Source organism: Hipposideros armiger, unplaced genomic scaffold, assembly GCF_001890085.2.
Source record: "Hipposideros armiger isolate ML-2016 unplaced genomic scaffold, ASM189008v1 scaffold_150, whole genome shotgun sequence".
Taxonomy (NCBI): Eukaryota; Metazoa; Chordata; class Mammalia; order Chiroptera; family Hipposideridae; genus Hipposideros; species Hipposideros armiger.
The window spans coordinates 1,079,592-1,097,749 of record NW_017731500.1 but is presented as its reverse complement, the minus strand read 5'-3'; the positions used below and the strand labels follow the sequence as shown (position 1 = coordinate 1,097,749).

The window sequence follows — 18,158 nt, the reverse complement described above, 5'->3', positions numbered from 1 at the left end:
CCCCCCCGCCGGGGCCATCGCCATCCCAGCTTGGTGCTGGGCCGTCTTGCTAATTGACCAGACATAGGGCCGGCCGCTAATTAATAAGAGTTGCGTAGCAATCATTCTTAGGTCAAGGTGAATGCTGTACAAAAAACATACAAGGGCTTGGATTTGGCCCTCAGGCCATAGTTTGCTGACCCCGCGGGAGGCTGTCATTAGCGCCTGTGATGGGTAGGGAGAGCTCTGGTCCCACGGGACCGGCTCACACCGGGATGGCCTTGATTCTCGGTAACAGCTGTGGACCACAAGTCCTGAGTGGGGTCCGTGTTGTTCAACAGAACCGCACACGTGTTACCAGCTGAGGAGAAGGAAAGGCTCCGAGCTGTGAGCTGGTAAGTCCTACCTGAAGCAGCGATTACAGAGTTTGGAGGGGGTCTGAGAGGAACAACCACGTATGTGTCCCACACGCGCGCGATGGCGTGTGCCTTTCCCACCATTGGGACTCGGAGCCGATAGTGTGAGAGCGAGGACAGTTGGGGACGGTGCAGTGCTAGGGACTCAGAGTTCCCCAGGGAACGCATGCGTGAGACATGTCGGCCCCTGCCTGCCTACACTCACCTTCATGTAACTTGGGTTGAATAAAAGATTCATCTTGGGACTGAGGAAGTAGAGAGAGACAATTACAGCCTGGCTCTCTAACCCTCTAGCCAGCCTGCGGCAGACTTCCTATTTCACACCCCATAGGAAGGGTCCTAACCCTAGCCGGGGAGTGAGGGAGCATTGCAGAGGACTGGGTCTTCAATGTTTCTACTCTTATTTCTAGAACAGTCTGTGCCCATCCCCAGCACGAACATTACCAGCACGGGTTAGAGTTCAGTGCAGCCAACCAGCAGCACCGCGAAGGGGTGGGTGTCAGTGGGGGCGGCGGGAGCAATGCAAGGAAAACACTGGTGCTCGCCAGACACTTCATTTCCCACCTTGGGCCAGTGAAAGTCCAGAAGGATGCAGCACTCGGTGGGGTCATACTTACTGAGCAGATTGGCACTTGGGTCCCTCAGGGCAGAAGCCAGCTAAGTAGTTAATGCACATTATCCTGTGGACATGGCGGTATTTACACAGGGGACCTGCCGGGCAAAGAGAAACCGGCCAGACGGATGGTTTTAGCAAAGAGGGAAAACACACATGACAAAGCTCACCAGACAGGCTATGGATGGTCATAGGCTCTCCACGTAACGGGGGTGTATAAATCTTCCTGCTCTTCCCATACTGCCCCAAAGCATTTCCCAGCCACGTGACTGAGATGGGAACGGGGACCTCCGGAATGTGGAGGATGGGGAGTGTCCCCAACACACTGTGTCTTGGAAGACTTAATGGACGTGGACCGTAATTTGCCACTGTTTATTTGTTTAGCCATAGAAGGTACCGCTGAGAAGGCTAACCCCGCATCTTACTAATCCTCCTTCAGCACCCCTCCTCGAGGGGCTCCCCAAACCAACACTGCCAGGAACTCAGAACCACATACCTGAAAGCACAGGGGAGAAAGGGCACAGGTGTTAAGAGCACAGGGACTCTGCCGGGGGCCCTGCCTCCTAAGTTTGGCTGACTGTAACGGGGTCGGTGGAACATGCTTAAGTGGCGCTCAGAACACCCCCAGGTGGATAAAAGGAATAGAGAATAGAGCGCATGTGAACTGAGCGTCCCCTATGGCCACACCCTATGCCAACGGCTCCCCATGGGGTCCTGCATCCGAGCAGCCCAACAACCCTATGAGGGAGGCATTTTCCCTTCTCCTAAGTGAGGAAACAAGCAGTTCAGTCATTTGCTCAAGGTCACACAGCCGATATATCCTGAAGCCACTGGAATTTGAACCCAAGTAAGTCTGCTCCAAAGAGCCTATCATCCGCCACCCCAGGCTGCATATCATAGTGTCACAGAGGGCTTTTCCTCTGGAGCGAGCCTAGAGAAAACTATGGAAGGGCCTTCTCTTGGGATTTCAACCCCGGGACAGACCCCACTCCCACGGGGCCTCATCAGCAAAAAGCAACCTCCCCTGGGGGGAGACCCCCCAGCCTGGTCACCCAAATCCCCTAGTGCTCCCTTTCTGTCAGGGCCTCACCATCCTTGCAGAAACCTTGGTCGTACCAAGGACAGTCCTGGGTCTTGAAAGCTGGCTTCATGTGAAGAAAGGAACATTCCTTGTTGCTGCATTCACCTGAAAATTCCAGCATTCTTTGTGTATAAGCAGGCTCATCTTGATGGTCACATCCTTACCCCCGCCCCCCCCCAAACTGGATTGACTCTGCCCCTTGAATATAAACCACTTGCCTTCCTCCTGGTCGCCAGCAGCTTTTGAAGATAGTAAGGTATTTCTAATCCTTCCTGCAATCTAAGAAGTGTGGACCCCAATAATATTCGCCTGGTAGGACTTGGGCATGAATACACGCATCTGGAAGAGTTGGGATAGGACCAGATATCCAGGACGGACCGGAACTAAAGGTATTTAGATGCTATCAAGAAGGAAGGAGGGCCGGCCAAGTGGCTCAGTTGGTTGAGTTAGCTTAAGAGTGCGAGCTCTGAGCAATAGGGCTGCCAGTTTGATTCCCACATGGGCCAGTGATGCTGCTCCTGAGTTGAGTTGCCGCTGAGCTGCCAACAGGTGGCAGGATGGTTCAGCTGGTGAGAGCAGGTGCTCCTAACAACAAGGCTGCCTGTTTGATGGTGGGCTACACCTGCCCACAATACTGAACTCGGCACCTTGAGAGCTGAGCTGCTGCCCGGATGGCTCAGTGGATAGAGCACACTCTTAAAAACAAGGCTGCTGGGTTTGACTCTCGCATGGGATGGTGGCTACACCCACCCGCAACTAAGATTGAACACAGCACCTTGAGCATAGGGACCACGAGCTGCCAACGCATCGACAGCCAGATGGCAACTGACGCCCTCCACAACTAAGATTGAAGAACAACAACTTGGCTGGTCCCCCTCCCCAATTCCCCAACACTGTTCCCCTTCCCCAATTCCCCAGTTAAAAAAAAAAAAAAAAAGGAAGAAGAAGGAAGGAGGAGAGATGGGGCAGGGGTGACCCAGAGCTGGCAGCTGAAGATCCAAAAAGACATAAGACACTGAATGGAAATGTTGCCTGCGCTGTGACTAGAGCCTTCTCTACAACAAAACCAGCACGGCTGCCAGAGTCTAGGGGTGCAGCTGTTTTTCAGTGGAATTGCCAAGAAGAGCAGAGCCCTGCTTTAGAGTTGGCACAAGGATGAACATAGACGCTGCACAGAAGACACCTGTAGGTACCCTAAGCCCATGCTGTCACCTGTCTATGGCTCAGATCAAGACTCGTGTGTCCTGGAAGGAGCCAGCCCCGTTTGCATAGACTCCTGGAGAGTTGCTGTGAGAACCCTCTTAGCTTTCTCTCGGGGATCCAGGGCCACTGAAGTCACCCTGGGGGACGAGTCAGCCCACTTGTCACCTCATTCAAGTCAAGAATCCGCAAGTGTTTCTAATCTCATCCTCCTGAAAAGTCTACAACTGGGTGCTTTTCAGAGCCCAAAGGAGCTCCATCGTGTCTATGCCACTGGTTTTCCAGCTGCTCCAAAGAGATCTGTTTCATACCGTGGGCTTCTGCAAAGCACGGGCTCACCTGAGAAAGAGCACCGCAGACTCCTAAGACCGCTAAACCACAGTTCTTTCCCAGCATTCATTTCACAAACGAGGACACGTCCTGAGAGAGGGGAGACGCCATGTCCATCCATTTTCACCCTGCTTCCTCACACTGATAAGGGGTTTACTTGCTCATCGTCAGTGGGCAGCTGACTCTGGGCTTGAGCCTTCGAAGGAATCGAAGTGACCTAACACCTAGGGCTGGTGAACATTAGATAGATGGAGACAACAGCAAGTCATGCGTGCGCTGGTGTCACCTTTCTGCTCTGGATGCACGGCTCTGCATTCCTCTTACGGCCAGCAGGTGGCGCCCGCAGCTCACTCTCCAGAGACACCTGGCGTGCCTTTTTGAGGCGCGCAGCCAGGAGCAGGGCCAAAGACCTTGGACTTTCCAGAAGCCCCTTTTAACTGCCCTTTCCTACTCCTACACTCCCCAGCAGTATTTTTAAAAATAAGACAATGTGCTTCCCAACAAGAACGATAACTACTTTGGTATGATATTGGAAAGAAATACTTGGCCATCTACTCTAAGAGCAAAAACAGGTTACGTCGTATAACGACCGATGCACATGTCTGCCCCTCACAACGGGAGTTATTTGAGGGCAGAAGGGGACCTGGTCCTATTCCCGTAGCCATGCCCAACACAGTACCCAATCCCCAAAAGAAAACCAATCCCGGTTTACTAAAGGAGTAAATAAGTGGCATTTTAAAATGAAAGAGGTTTAGGCAATGCGTACAGGGAGCTGGGCTCCAGGTAAACTTTGTCCTCTCCTTGAAGGAATGCATGCAGGCAGCCCTCATAAACTGCCACAGCTCTCCACTCCAAGGAGCAGGCAGGACACAGATTTCCTCCTGGGGGGAGCTCTTGCTGACCTAGGAGGTGCTTTGCCTTATGGGTGCGTACCAAGGACCCCCCCCTTACCCCTCACATACACACTGACTCTGATGAGGAACAGCTGACCCCCAGGGCGGGCTCAGTTTCAAAGCCAAGCCACCCCAGTTCGAGGCATTCCTAGAGACTGTCCCCACTTTCTCCCCCTCTGGGTCGCTCTTTTTGGAGCACAGGCTAAAAACCACTGGGCTAGATCATTCTTAAGGCTCCTTCCAGCTCTGTAAAGCGCTGAGCTATAGAATTTTATTGAGAAGGATAGGGTGGGCAACACGTTCACAAATTCCCTTCTTCAAATGGGCAGGAAGTGGCTGTGGCTTTCACCCCTCGGTGGCCCCCTGGATGACCAAAGAAGGACTTGAGGACAGAGGGAGGCAAGACACTGGGTCTCCAGACCTGATCGCATAAGATACTTTTAGGGGCTACAGTCTGAACCTCATGGCTGGATGTTTACAGTTACCTTTTATTGCCAATCAGCGATGCTAGCTTTCCATCTATGGAAGCCAGGGAAAGTTTTCTTCTAAAATAAGAGTTAAAAATAGCAAGAGAGTTGAAAGATGAGACGGTGGTGCAGGTCAATGGTACAGGTGCTTTGGGAGAATGGCAAACCCGTGAAAGTGGCCCTCGCAAGCCTTTTGTTTGGGAACCGCTGGCCTGGACACTACCCCACCCCGCCCCCAACTCCAAGACTGAGAGGTGTCCCATTTGGGGCTTATTTCTGGACAGTCAGTCTGGGAGTGTGATTAGCCGGGACTGGGGAGGGAAACAATTCAGACTTTGATTCCAACCACACCCTCTCTTTCCCTTGGGGGTAAGCGGTGTGTGCCTGAGTCTGGTGGGCAGGTAAACAGGGACCAGAGTCCAGTTGCACTTTCTCTAGGGCTTTGGAGAGGCAGGCACCTGAGGTTCAGACAGGCCTGGTCCACCACCGAGGACGTGCAAGGTGTCCCTCCCAAACCTTCCGGTCTCACAGCCCCCACTGCCACCCTCCGGGGTGATGGGCCAGAGCCAAGAAGAAGCATTACCGAACTTGGAGTAGAAGTAGCACTCAGGCATCCTGGTGACATCGTACTGGTGCAGGAACTTGCATTGGTCGCCCTTCTTGCACAGGCCCCGGAGCCAGTGCTTACACACTACCATCTTCTCCCCGTGGTCGTGCCGGAACGGGCAGAGCTTCCCTGGGGACACCAGAGCACCCAGCTGGGAACCCCGATGTTCGCACAGCCCGGGCCGACTCAACCCCTAGAAGGAATTCCCCTGGATGGTTCTAGAGCTCAGACCGCAGCCGCCCCCTCCCCCCTTCTCTCCACCTGGACCCCGATGGAGGCTAGAACTGAGAGCTGGAGGCAATATGGAGGACACGCTGTTGTCTTCACAGATGGCTGTTCCCATGACCACACACTTTCCTCTCTGCCTGGCCTGCCCTTGTCCTTCTCAAACCCTGGGAAGTCCCTGACTATCAAGACTTCCCCCCGCAGCACTTTTACACCCGCCCCTCTCCAGGCTTACAGTGGGTCTCCTACCAGAGAGCAGAGCCATGGTTTCTAGCCCTGGGCCCCCAGTCAGCACAGTCCCTGGCACATGGTAAGTGCTCATTAGGGCCCATTGAATTCATGTCTTAGAAAAAAATGTTATGCTTCTGATCCCGGAGACCTCACATGTAAGAGCCAACTTTGTAGGAAGAAATGGGAATATTATATTTAACTCTTTATCACCTTCCTCAAGGCAGCATTGCCATCAGCGGGAAGGACGCCCCAGTTTCCAAATTTCTAAGCAGGACCAGCCTCATGCATCTGATAGGATTTGAGGGGGGCTGGGAAGTTTCTTTTTAAATCGCCTAACCCTCTTCCCCTGGCCATGGACTTGCTTGGATCCGACCTTCCACAAAAACAGTTTTGTTTTGTTTTTTGCAAGAGGGTGTCAGTCTGAACTACTGCTCCAGAGACTGGATGGGCCAAGGGGAAGACACAGGACCAGAGGAGGCGTCACTGGGTCCTGGCTTCACAAAGCTTCCAGTGACGAGCGAGCTCCTTTTCCTTCACCCACAGTCCAGGCCTGGCCCAAAGACGGACACGGAACGTGGCAAAAATGGCTCCAGGTTTCTCCCTGCCGGGGCCCCTCCTGACCCCCCAGCTCCCAAGAACAGACACACGTGGATCCCAAAAGCAGGTTCTAAGCTCATTCTTAGTGGCAGGGGTTACTGACTGGGGTCTATAGGGGGACTGGAAACCCGCGAATTGGAGGCAAAACTTTGGGGAGCAATTATGTATTTCTATAGGAAGAGCCTGTAGTGATTCATGAGCCCGAAGAAAAGTTGAGAGTGCCTGTTGAATCAGGCCACCCCATAATGGCTGCATTTGGGGAGAGGGGCTTGGAAGAGGGTACTGCTCGATCCAAGTCGGGGTTGGGGGAGAAATAGGGGGTGCCTGTCGGTAGCATTCCAGGGACTGCGGCCAGAGCTACCTCAGGGCGTAAGGAATGGATGAAACAGCTGAGCTGGTCCCATGGATTCCGAGGTCAAGAGTGTGGGGCGGGGAGGTGCCACTCTGCTGGCTGGGGAGAAAATAAAGCCAGGTGTCTCTGGGGAGTACACAGGCTGAAACCCACAAACCCTCCCTGCCAGCAAGGCGGGAAGAAGGAATGCCCCCTGCCAGGCAGCTCTAGCCACCCTAATCAATGTTACTGCGTCAGGGAAATTCTTGGGGTGGGTGGGGTGATGGACCCACCCACTTGCCCTTTGCCTACTTATAAGACTAAAATTCTGCCTCATCCCAACTCCACCTCCCCAGGTGCAAATTCAATCCCCTATTCCAGGCCACGCTGAACCCAGTGTGGCCTAGACAGCCCTTCTCCCACCCCACCCAAGGCCATCTGCGGACCCACCTTTCTCACAGAGTCCTTTAGTGAAGAAATTGCACACGGCTGAGCCCGACTCTGGAAGGGGAGAAGCGAAGAGAGGAGGTAGGGTCCCCAGAGGCCATGGCTGCTGGAGAGCCTTCACCCCATCAGCAAGTTCACCCGAACCCCCTCCCCCAGAGCTGGGACCTGGGGTCCCCCAAGTCCTGCCTGTGGATGCTGGTCTTTGGAACCAACCTCCAAACCTCTATACCTAAGCCCCCCAGCTCTGAAACAGAGGCCAGGGAGGGCCCGAGGCCAGCCTGGGAGCTCAGGAGGCCCGTGTGGTTTTCCTTGGTTCGCCTCCTGCTTTCCTGACCTGGAAAGTGGGCTGCCTGGAAGCCAGCGCCATCTTCCTGGGGTCCTGAGCCCCTGAGAAGAGAGAGGCTAAGCCGGGAATCCCAGACAGCCACCCAAGGGGCCGCACCATCAGGATGCTGAGCGGAGGCCTGTAGAGCAGGCTGGGAGAGGGAGGGAAGGAGGGTGCAGGGTCCCCAAGAGGGCTGGCTGGCACCTGTCCTCACTCACTGTCCATGCCCTGGAAAGGCAAGAGTCCAGTGCCCCTTTGCATCTCTACATCCTTCTCAAAGGTGAAGGTGAACCTCTCCAGCCCTGCAATGAGCTCTTCCATCTCCTGGGTCTGCTAAGAGCTGCTCAGGCCTGTCCGCAGGTGGACCCTATATAGCTCCTAGAGGCCCTTAAGGGGCCAGGCTCTGATCCCGGTGGCCAGGTGAGCGCCAGGCTACACTCTAGGCTCAGCTGCCTCACCCCGCCCACCAGTACAGGTGCAGAAGCCCCAGGGCCCCACACGCCCACACTGTGTAAATCAGCCCTACTCCCCGTGCACACTGCTGGGGAGGGATTAGCAGAGACCCACATGCTGCTTACCTCGGCTTGTTCCCAAACCCACACACAGCATGTGCACAGACATTACCAAACCTGTGCCCATACTTTCAACATGAAGACACAACCCAGGTTAGCAAGCGAGGCGTTGCACAAACCAAAAGCACAGCCAGGCTGTTCTGATTCGCAGGGGTTTGGGAGCCAGAGGGTGTGGGGGCGGGGCGGGGAGGCCGAGGGAGGGAGTCTCCCCTTCCTCCCCCTTCCCTCCAATCAGGTCCCAGCCAGCCCCTCCCTCTGGGACTCCTGGCACCCCTTTTCTGGCCGGAGTGACAAGCCCTGAGTGAGCTCTTCACGGGAGAGAGGGGAGATGGAATGAAACCCAGAGGAGTCGGAAACAGTTGGATGAATGGGGCTTTGTTTACCTCGCACACAATCGCACGCTGGGTTGGGGGGCGGAACCAACCAGAGGCCACAGCCTCCCCACCAGGATTCCACAGGGCCACCCCAGAGCCTCTCCCACCCCTGAGAAAGTGCTTTGTAAATGAAATCTCTATGCAAATGTTGTTTTATTATTATTACGCCACCCCTGCCCGCGGGGCTGGGGACATCTGAAAACGCTTTCAAAGGCGCTTTGTAGAGCTCTTAAGTAGGGCAGGCCTTCCCCTCCCCCTGCTCTGGCCCCCTAACCGGCCTTCTCGCTAACCGGAGCTGGTGTTTTCCGAGTCGCATTGGCGTCGATGCCCACAGAGCCCAACGGCCCTCCTTCCTGGACCAGCCGGGAGGGTGGGCCGGGCCCAGCGGGCCGACAAGAACGAGCCTGCCGACCTTTGTTTCCCCGAGGCCGGAGCGCCTAGATTTGTTGTTCTTTTGAACTCTGGATCTGAAAAGAAAACAGCTGGCGAGATAGACACCTGGTGCCGAGGCGGGAACGGGCAGGGAAGGGATTCAAGAGTTTCTAGAAGCTTGGGTCTTCCTCCAGCCACAGTCCCAGGGAGGCAGAGCGCTGAGCTGGACGGGCGCTGGCGGAGGCGGCGAGGGGCGTCCCCGGGTCGACGCCCTTGCTTCTCTTGGCCCTGTTCGTGTGCCCTGATTAGCAGTCCGAGAACACATTCACCTGTCAACACAGGCTCATTTAAGGCTCACACCAACCTGGCAGGGCAGGCAGGCAGGTGAGGAGGCCCAGCAAGGCCAAGGGCACTGGGTTGGAAACGGGGTGACGATGGAATTCAAGTCCAGGCCTCGTGATGATTGCCTCCCATAAACATCCGAGAAGCATCTCTACAGGAGGGACTGGGGACCCCGAAACGAAAGACCGTGTCCCTGTCCTCAGGGATGGATGGCCCAGTCAAGGGGGGGCACATTCAACAGCACAATTATTCAATGGGGTGGTATGGTGACAGGATGATAACGGTAACGGGGCACGCTAAGCATGGGCAGGGAGGGGCTGCGGGGAGGGCTCTCAGAGAGGACCCTGGTAATGATGGGGGGGAATGTTCCAGGAGAGGGACCAGCCGTACAAGGGCACAGGGCCAGGAAGGAACATGGCAGGTGGAGGGGGTGGACAAGGCCTTGGTCTGGTGGGAGCATGGGTTTAGAGAACGGGGCGTGGTGGGTGACAAGACTGGAGAAGTAAGTAGGGCCTGAACCTGGGGTACCTTTTAGGACTTGGTTTTTTTTATCCAGAAGCCAGCGGAAAGTCCCAGAAGGAAGGGCTAGGAGAGCAAAGCTCCCTGGGGAAGAACTGCGGGGAAAAGACAGGGACAGGAGGCTGCTTAGGGGGTGATCACTAATAATAGAGCCCTAGAGATACAGCCAGAGGTGACTTCCAGCCCACTGGTGGCCCAAAGGAATTCGTGATGGCTGAGCACGAAGGAGGCCCCAGGGGAGACTCCTCCATCCATCTAGCCCAGCGCCCCTTCCTCCTCTAGTCCAGGTGCCACCCTCCGCCTGGACTCCCATCCCGCCTCTGTGTGCCCGGCCCGTACAAGGTGTGGGGAGGGTGCGGCAGAGATGGACGTCTTTCCCCCAGTGCTCCATCGTTAGTTCGGCAAGAGAATGACAGTACCTGGCATTCATGGGTTTTGCTTCTCCAAAATTCCTTCTATAGCAGGTTGAATTGTACACCCCCCCCCCGCTCCCCACACACACGCCCCACAAAAAGGTAGTCCGAGTCCTAACCCCTGGTACCTGTGAATTTGACCTTATTTGGAAATTGTGTCTCTGTGGGTGTGATTAAGGATCTCAAGGTGAGATCATCTTGGAATTAGGGTGAGTCCTAAACAAAATGACTGGTGTCCTGGTAAGAAAAAAGAGAGGGAGATTTGAGACACGTAGATACAGAAGAGGCCCAGAGAAGAGAGCATGTGGAGACAGGGGAGGAGACAAGTTGTCCAGTGACCATGGGACGCCATGGAAGCCCAGGAGACAGGCCTCCGACAGCTTCTCCTCCAGAGGCTTCAGAGGGAACCAACCTTGATCTTGGACTTCTGGCCTCCAGAACTGTGAGAAAACACATTTCTGTTGTGTTAAGCCACGACCTTTGTGGCAAACTGTCGCGGCAGCCCCAGGAAACCAATACATCTTCCCACTTAGACACTGAGGTTTAGAAGGCCTCACCCCTTTTACAGACGAGCACATAGAAACACCGAGGAGTTGGGTGACTGCCAAGGTGCCACAGCTAATTAATGTCAACCGGGAGTCTGATGTGGGTCTCACACCTCGCATGCCCTCTGTCCCGTTCAGGGCAGGGGAACTGCCTGCCACCCATCCCTGACCCCGTTATATATAATACTACCACCTCATGGCTCCCAAGTGGGGTGGCACCCGCATTGTGCTGCCGATGCCCTAGAGAAGGGGCCAGGGCTGGGAGCAAGGCGCCCCAGGTCTGGGATGGCCTCTCTAGAACCTCACAATCCACTCTTCTGTGCCCTGGATGCTATCCCCAGCATTTGTGTTTTCATGAATTAATTAATTTATGGCNGGGCGGGGGGAGGGGGGCCTGGAATTCTCTGGCTACCGGGAACTGGCATAGGTCATTGTGCCCAGCTCCCTGGCCTTGAATCAATCACGGCCAGTGCTTTTCGGGGGCAGAATATGGCCACACCCTTCTTTCTGGATCTATGCATCTGCTTTACTTGCCACTTGGGCGGGGGAGGGGGGGCCTGGAATTCTCTGGCTACCGGGAACTGGCATAGGTCATTGTGCCCAGCCCCCTGGCCTTGAATCAATCACGGCCAGTGCTTTTTGGGGGCAGAATATGGCCACACCCTTCTTTCTGGATCTATGCATCTGCTTTACTTGCCACTTGGGCACCCTGAGTTCGTGGAAAGGGTACAGACTGTGGCATCAGGCAGACCAGGGTTCAAGTCCTGGCTCTGCCAGTCCCCAGCCTATAATCCTGGGCCACTCATTTAGCCACCTCTCTGAGCCCCAGGTTCTGCCTCAGTAAAATGGGACCCACAGCCGGACCTCCTTGGGGGGGCCGACAAGTGAGAAGTATGAGTGGCTGTGCGATCACCCACACATCCCGGGAGCAGCCCTTCCCAGGAGGAGTGTGCCCTGAGGTGCTAGGAATGAGTGTGGCCCGATGCTCAAGGCCCCAGGTGTCCTGCTCCCAGGTCTGCGGTGCCTCCCCTTCTTCAAGGGCCCTGATAGACGGTGCTGTGGAGTGGGGGGCTCCGTGCTGTTCAGGTGCTGTTGGAAGGGCTGTGCCAAGTCCACTAGGGATGGGCCTGGCAGCTGGGTAGCCGTGGCATTGGGAGCGGGTGGGGGTCAGGAGGAGCCCCAGTGACCCACAGCTGTTGCCACTCAGCCCCAGGGACAAGGAGCCAGTGTGCCCTGCCCTCTCCATTGCTCTTTGTGTCCCAGAGATGCCACTTGATGGGGACAGCTGTTGGCCTCACAATAGGCACTTGAAGGGCAGGGCAGGGGCACCCAGCAGCTGGGATGGTCCTGCTGGGGTGGTCCTGCTCTGTCTTTGCCCGGGAGCTCAGTCTCTGGGAGTCTGGTGATTCTAGGAACTATACTCTGGGAAAGCCATCTCTCCCCGGGGGGCTTGGGCACAGGAACCCGACTAATGAGCCGCCCGGCATGTCTCATCAGGGCCTCCTGCGGTGCTCACTACAGCCATTCTTTCATTGTACAGATAAAGAAATCAAAGCCCAGAGGGCTGAAGCCACTGCCTAAGCTTATGCAGCTGGTAGATGTTGGAATGGGGACCTAATCCCAAACTTTGCTACCAGTTCCTAGGACTTAATCAGTGGAGGTTCATGGTAGACACCATATTCTGATTCCCACCAAACCTCGGAAGGAGAGCCATTATTATTTTTCTCCTACAGGCAAGAAAACGGAGGCTCAAAGGCTTAGGTGAGCAAAGTTCTAACATCCCCCATCACAGTGGACAGTCTGTGTACCTCCTGGGGTGATGGGATGGGAGAGGAAGGTTTCTATAGAACACAGACCCGCCAGTTGGCCGTGGACACTGTGATGGATTAAGTCTCCCAGCCACAGCCTGGGGCGCTCACATTGATGGATTGGTGGTCAGGGTGACACATTTGATCTGCCTTTAGGTCAACTGAGCCTGGAAGAAAAACTCTATTTTCATCACCAGAGACTGCCCTCCAGTCTGTTATCTCTAAATGATTCTTGGGTCACAAGGCAGAGTACAGATGGAAAAACCCTCCAGGCCCAGACTATCGACAGGGAGTCAATTGTGCCCACTTGATGTTCAAAGCCCAATGGCTTTGGGTGACTCAAGCGGGTGAGTAGAGGGCAGCCCTACCCGAGTCTCAGCCTGGATAAACAACCCTGCCCCCCGGAGTGGGGGGTTGGGGGGGGAAACCTACAGCCTGACCTTCCCTCCTGCGCGGTATCCAAACCCAAAGAGCTGCCCTTGGTCTCACTTCGTGGCGTGGCTTTGAATTCCATCTCCAGGCCACGAGTTCCCACGCAGATGTGCAGCTCCAGGCCCGTAGGGCGTTAGTGCCCACTGTCTCAGGCAGCAGGGGCGGCTGTAACAAAAGACCACGGACCAGGGGCTTGAAGAGCAGACGTTTCTTTCTCATAGTGCCGGAGGCTGGGAAGTCCAAGATCAGCGTGCCAGCAGGTTAGGTTCCTGGTGAGGGCTGGCTTCCCCTTTTGCTGTGTCCTCACATCGTGGACAGAGGGCTCTGGCCTCTTCCTCGTCTCATCAGGACGCGAATCCCATCATGGGGCCCACTCTCCTGACATCTAACCCTCATCACCTCCCCCAGGTCCTGCCTCCTGACACCATCACACTGGGAGTTAGGGCTTCAGCGTATGAATTTACGGGGTACACAAACATTCAGTCCATAGCACTCACCTCACAGACTGCTGCCTTCCCGACATTTCTACTTGAAATGACTTGCCTATGTCTAAGACCAAACTTCCCAGAAATTGGTGCTACCTGCAGTCTTCCCCTCTCGGGAATGTCACCACCACCCAGATGCTCGGTCCAAAGCTCATTGCGTCCTTTCAAGCATACTGATCCCTGCTCTTCGCCTCCTGGATTCCTCCTCATCCTTTGGTCTTGTATGAACTCCAGTTCCTTACGGAGAGACTTCCCCATCCCCTATCTAAAGTGAGAACCCAGCCATTCTCTGTTTCAACAGCCACCAGTTCATTTCCTCCAAAGCCCTCAGCACCATATGCTGTGTTTCCACTTGTTTTCTTACTTGTTGATGGGTCTCTCTGTTCCCCCCCACCCCACTTCACCCCAAGTCATTGAGGGCAGGGCCCATGCTCCATCATGTGACTTCTCCATCAGACTCAGCAGGCCCACGAAAATGTTTTAAGTTCTTTAAAACCAGAAGAAAATACATGAGCCTGTAGGTTGATTAAAAAGTTTTAACATATAATATTAAGTGCATTCCTCTTTTTACGAACAGTCATAAAATGTAGTTTTAACAACTTTTATGGAGGAATAGGTTGATGAAAGTCACAGTGCCACCCTGGGGCTGTATCTGTCTTGTCTACTGTCTTGTGGATGCTCACACCCTCCCCTCTGCCCCCTGCCAGTGCTTCTCAGAGTACTTGTGACTTACTTAGTAGGTGCTCAATAAATATCTGATGAATAAATGAATCTGTGATGTAGAGATTTCTGTTTTCAGGGAATACAGCTTCCACCTCTCTGCAGTCAGCCCTGGTTTGGCTGGGGGCGGACAGGAACCTTGTTTGTAAGAAATGATATTGAGGCAGCATCTTCCAGGGCAGCTGGGAGATGACGTGGACCACTTGCCACCCTAGATCTGCAGAGGGCAGCCCAAGGGCCACGCTACCTTCTCAATACATTCCTCCAGGATGAGTAATTAGAAAGAGCCTCTGTGTGGCTCCTTCTCAAATAATACCCTGAGAGTAAGTAACATGTTACTGGCCGAAAAGAAGTGCCAGTTTTCTCAATAAAGTGGGTAATTTAAGATGCAAGTATATACATTTTCCCCCTATGGGACTCCATACGTTTTCTTTTTTTGTCTTGTTTTAAGCAAAAAACATATAACTTGAAAAAAATTTTTGTCTTAAATTGGCCCTTCTGCAACAACAACAAAAAAGGCATCTCACCACGCCTGTAAGAGCAGTGATTTTCAGCCTCCAACAGGACATCTCGGGACATTTTAGATTGACATAACCGGTTGGGGAGCAGGGAAAGCTACTGGCATCTAGTGGGTAGAGGCCAGGGATGCAGCTAAACATCCTAAGGTGTACAGGACAGTTTCCAACCACAAAGAATGATTGGGCCCCAAGGGTCAATAGTGCTGAGGTTGGGAAATCCTGCTCTAGAAGAACCGAAATTGAGTGTCTTGGATGAATGACTTGGATCGCTTGGGTCCGGCCCTCCAAAACGTTGGTTTTATTGATCTGTGCCTTGGCATCAAGCCTTTGAATCCTACCGAGCAGAACAGCCTGATGGGGTTCACATGACTGTACCTGTTATGAGACCATCGTTGAGGAGTCACTTGGGACCCCCCAGCCCTGTTCCCCTTCAAAGATCTCACAAGAATCCCTCTCAGACTCCAGTGTCAGAAAAAGCTGAGCTGCTTCTCGGACCATTTCAACCTCGCGGGCATTGTGGGTCTCACAGCAGGCGGATTTCACTCTTTGCTTTGACTGATAGGAAGCTCAGAGCCCACTTTGCAGCCCACCTTTGAGAACCGTGGAGGCCCCCGCGGAGACCAGTTCATGTAGCAAACCTCTTGGTTCATTGCACTGTTTGTTCCAGTCTTGTTTTCCCTCTGATCTATTTTTATCCTATTGTAATTTACGTATTTTTGTAAGCTGCCTCCAATCTTTTTTGGAACAAGACAGGGCATACGCACAAAAGAAAATTCAGCAGAGCCCTGTGGCCTTAACGAGCGCTTCTGAACATGCCAAGTGTCATCTCATGGCTGCAGCCCTGCCGAGAAGCTCTCCTCGGCTCCTCTAGTCCCCTCCTGGGAGTCTCTGTCCTAAAGAACAACGGCTCCGTGGGTTAGAGCAACAGGTTTTAGAGGCAAAGCCACCAACATCCATCTGCCTAGAAATGCCTTCCCTCCCCCGAAACGTTCTCCCCAATCTCCCATCTGGCCCTTGGCAGAAGGCCACAAGGCCTAGAGGAGAAGCAGCTAGACAAACTCTCCCGTTTTTATTCCTAACTTTCCTTTCCTGCGTCTTCAATCAGGATCTGAGGTCCAGAGATTTTTTTGGTGTACCGGTGATCACAGCTAGAGAGGGGCCAGGCCAGCAAGGGCCCCTGCCCGAGTGTTGAAGGGAGTCGGGCCACTATAGGAATCTGTGTGTGAAGGCCAAGGTGAGGCAGGGTGGGGTGGGGGTGCCACACACCCCTGGAAAGGTCACCCCACACACCCCCTCCCAATAGCCATACTCCCAGCTGTGGGAGCTGCTGTACTCCACACAGTCCACTGGTTCAGCCTGTCCCTCATACCTGCCATGCCAGAGCCAAAGCCAGCCCAGTCCATTTCACAATCTCTGCTCTGCTCTACTCATGAGACTTTGGCCAGTGCCGTCTTCTCCCAGCCTCTGTCTTCCCATCTGTAAAATGAGCGTGGAGGAAGGTGGTGAATCAGACCCTGAAATTTAAATGTCCTTCATGTGTCCTGAAACCCTCTATTCCTTCTGTCCACTCTCTTGTAGGGACATGGTGAACCCTGGTGAAGAGGAGGGGCTGTGTTTGGTGCGTTTTGTGTGTGAGAATAGAGTCGAATGTGAGCACCTCGTGAGACCAGCTGGGACACCAGCAGAACACAGGCCCAAGGCTGCAGGCTTGAGAGGCAAGGGGGTTCAGCTGGAGCCTGGCTCTGCCCAGCAGAGACAGAGCCAGCCTGAGTGCCCTGGGAAGGTCAGCGTCTGCTCTGCCCAGTGAGCGTGGCCTTTGCACTAGCTGCCGGGCTCTTTGGACAATGTGAACAGCAGCTGCTGCTGAGGGGTTCCCAGAGCTGCCAGTGCCTCACCTGATTGCAGGTAGCACCCCCCTTTCCCTTGGGCACACCCCAACTAGCCAGGCTGTCAGTTGGGCCTGTCTCTGCCCAGCCAGTGTCACTGGCCCCACCTGGTTATTCCGGGTCCCAGAGTGTTGTCTGGGATAGTGGTGATAAGGAAGGGCCTTGGAGCCTGTCCCAGCTCCTCCACTGACTATCCCAGTGGGGCCGGGCCAGTCCCTTCACTTTGAGCTGCCTCAGTATCCTCACCTGTGAAATGGGGGTAATATGGACAGTAGGGGCCTCTCAGAGCTGTCATGAGAGGCCAATACAGGGGCCTCTCAGAGCTGTCATGAGAGGCCAATACAGGGGCCTCTCAGAGCTGTCATGAGAGGCCAATACAAAGAACAGTGTGTGGCCTATGGCAGTCCTAACAGGCAACACGCAGCCCTGAGCACATTACCAGTACAGGACAGCAGAGCCCCTCACAGGTGGGGAGGTGGGAAGAGGAAGACGCCCCAATGATGGCTGCACCGGGGCAGGGCTGGCACTAACGCATCTAAGGGCCATGACTGGGGCAGGAGGCTTTGGGTCCCATCACATTATTAGAGATATTAGCTGCAATCTGAATTATAATTACTGCATCATTACCCAGTAGTGGCTGGCTCCTGCTTTGAGTCATCGAAGTAGAGGGCCCTACAGAACATCTTTAAGGTGAGAGGTGCTCTGCAGGGCCCTGGGTTTCTCGGGTGAATCTTAGAGACCAAACAGAGAGAAAGGACCCCCGCAAACCCAATCCCACCCAGGGAAGCTCTGGCTGAGCCTGTTTGTGTATAGGGGTTAAACATATGACCTCATTGCAAATAAAACTTCCGATAAAAAATTAAGAACTGAGCTAGTGCCAAGTTTTAGAATTGGAGACATGGAAGCCACCCAGAGAGGGAAGCTAACTGGCCCAAGGCCACACAGCAAACCAAGATCGGAGCTGGTGGGGCTGGGCTCATCGTGCCTGGTTAGCTCATACTTGTCTGGTGGGCCCGTTGAGCCCCCAACCGGGATGCCTGCTCCTAAAGGTGTGGGTCCAGCCAGGTCTCTCCACAGACCCCAGGGTCTTCCTGAATGGCATTTCTCCATCAAATCACAAGGCAGGTCTGGGGCCTCCAGGTGTCTGGCTTCTCCCAGACCCTCAAGAATCCTGCGTGAGTGGTTGTGGGTAAAATGGGGAGAGGGGGGCAGGTAAGGGGGGGGTTATGCTGCCTGGGAAGCACAGCCTCTGCTCAGGTGTTCTCCCTGCACCTGTCTGGGCCTTGCTGAACAGTGTATTCCTCTCTCTGACCGCCTAGAGCTAGACTGCAGCCCCCAGGGACCCCATCACTCCAGCCAGGCTGCGATGTGCCCCGGTCCCACCCCTCAGGGCCAGCACACCGCCTGCTCTAACTCCTTCATAGCTCACA

The 18,158-nt window shown here is 54.5% G+C and overlaps 1 protein-coding gene across 4 annotated transcripts in view; it reads right to left on the bottom strand.

Moving 5' to 3' along the window:
* Positions 1-16,317, bottom strand: part of CPSF4L (cleavage and polyadenylation specific factor 4 like) — a 21,351-nt gene extending 5,034 nt beyond the window's left edge. For 2 of the 4 annotated variants that reach the window (XR_002124944.1, XM_019650952.1), the window contains exons 1-5: positions 8,321-8,432; positions 7,421-7,471; positions 5,563-5,715; positions 2,099-2,194; positions 1,013-1,106 (exon numbers count right to left, since the gene is read on the bottom strand). Coding sequence is in view for 3 of the 4 variants with exons in the window: in XM_019650952.1 (XP_019506497.1) it covers positions 1,013-1,106; positions 2,099-2,194; positions 5,563-5,715; positions 7,421-7,471; positions 8,321-8,381 (455 nt within the window). In the remaining variant the exon portion in view is untranslated. Of the gene's footprint in view, positions 1-1,012; positions 1,107-2,098; positions 2,195-5,562; positions 5,716-7,420; positions 7,472-8,320; positions 8,433-16,211 lie in introns of those variants that run through there. The other 2 variants (XM_019650953.1, XM_019650954.1) reach the window with 2 other exon arrangements.
* Positions 16,318-18,158: the final 1,841 nt, after the last annotated feature.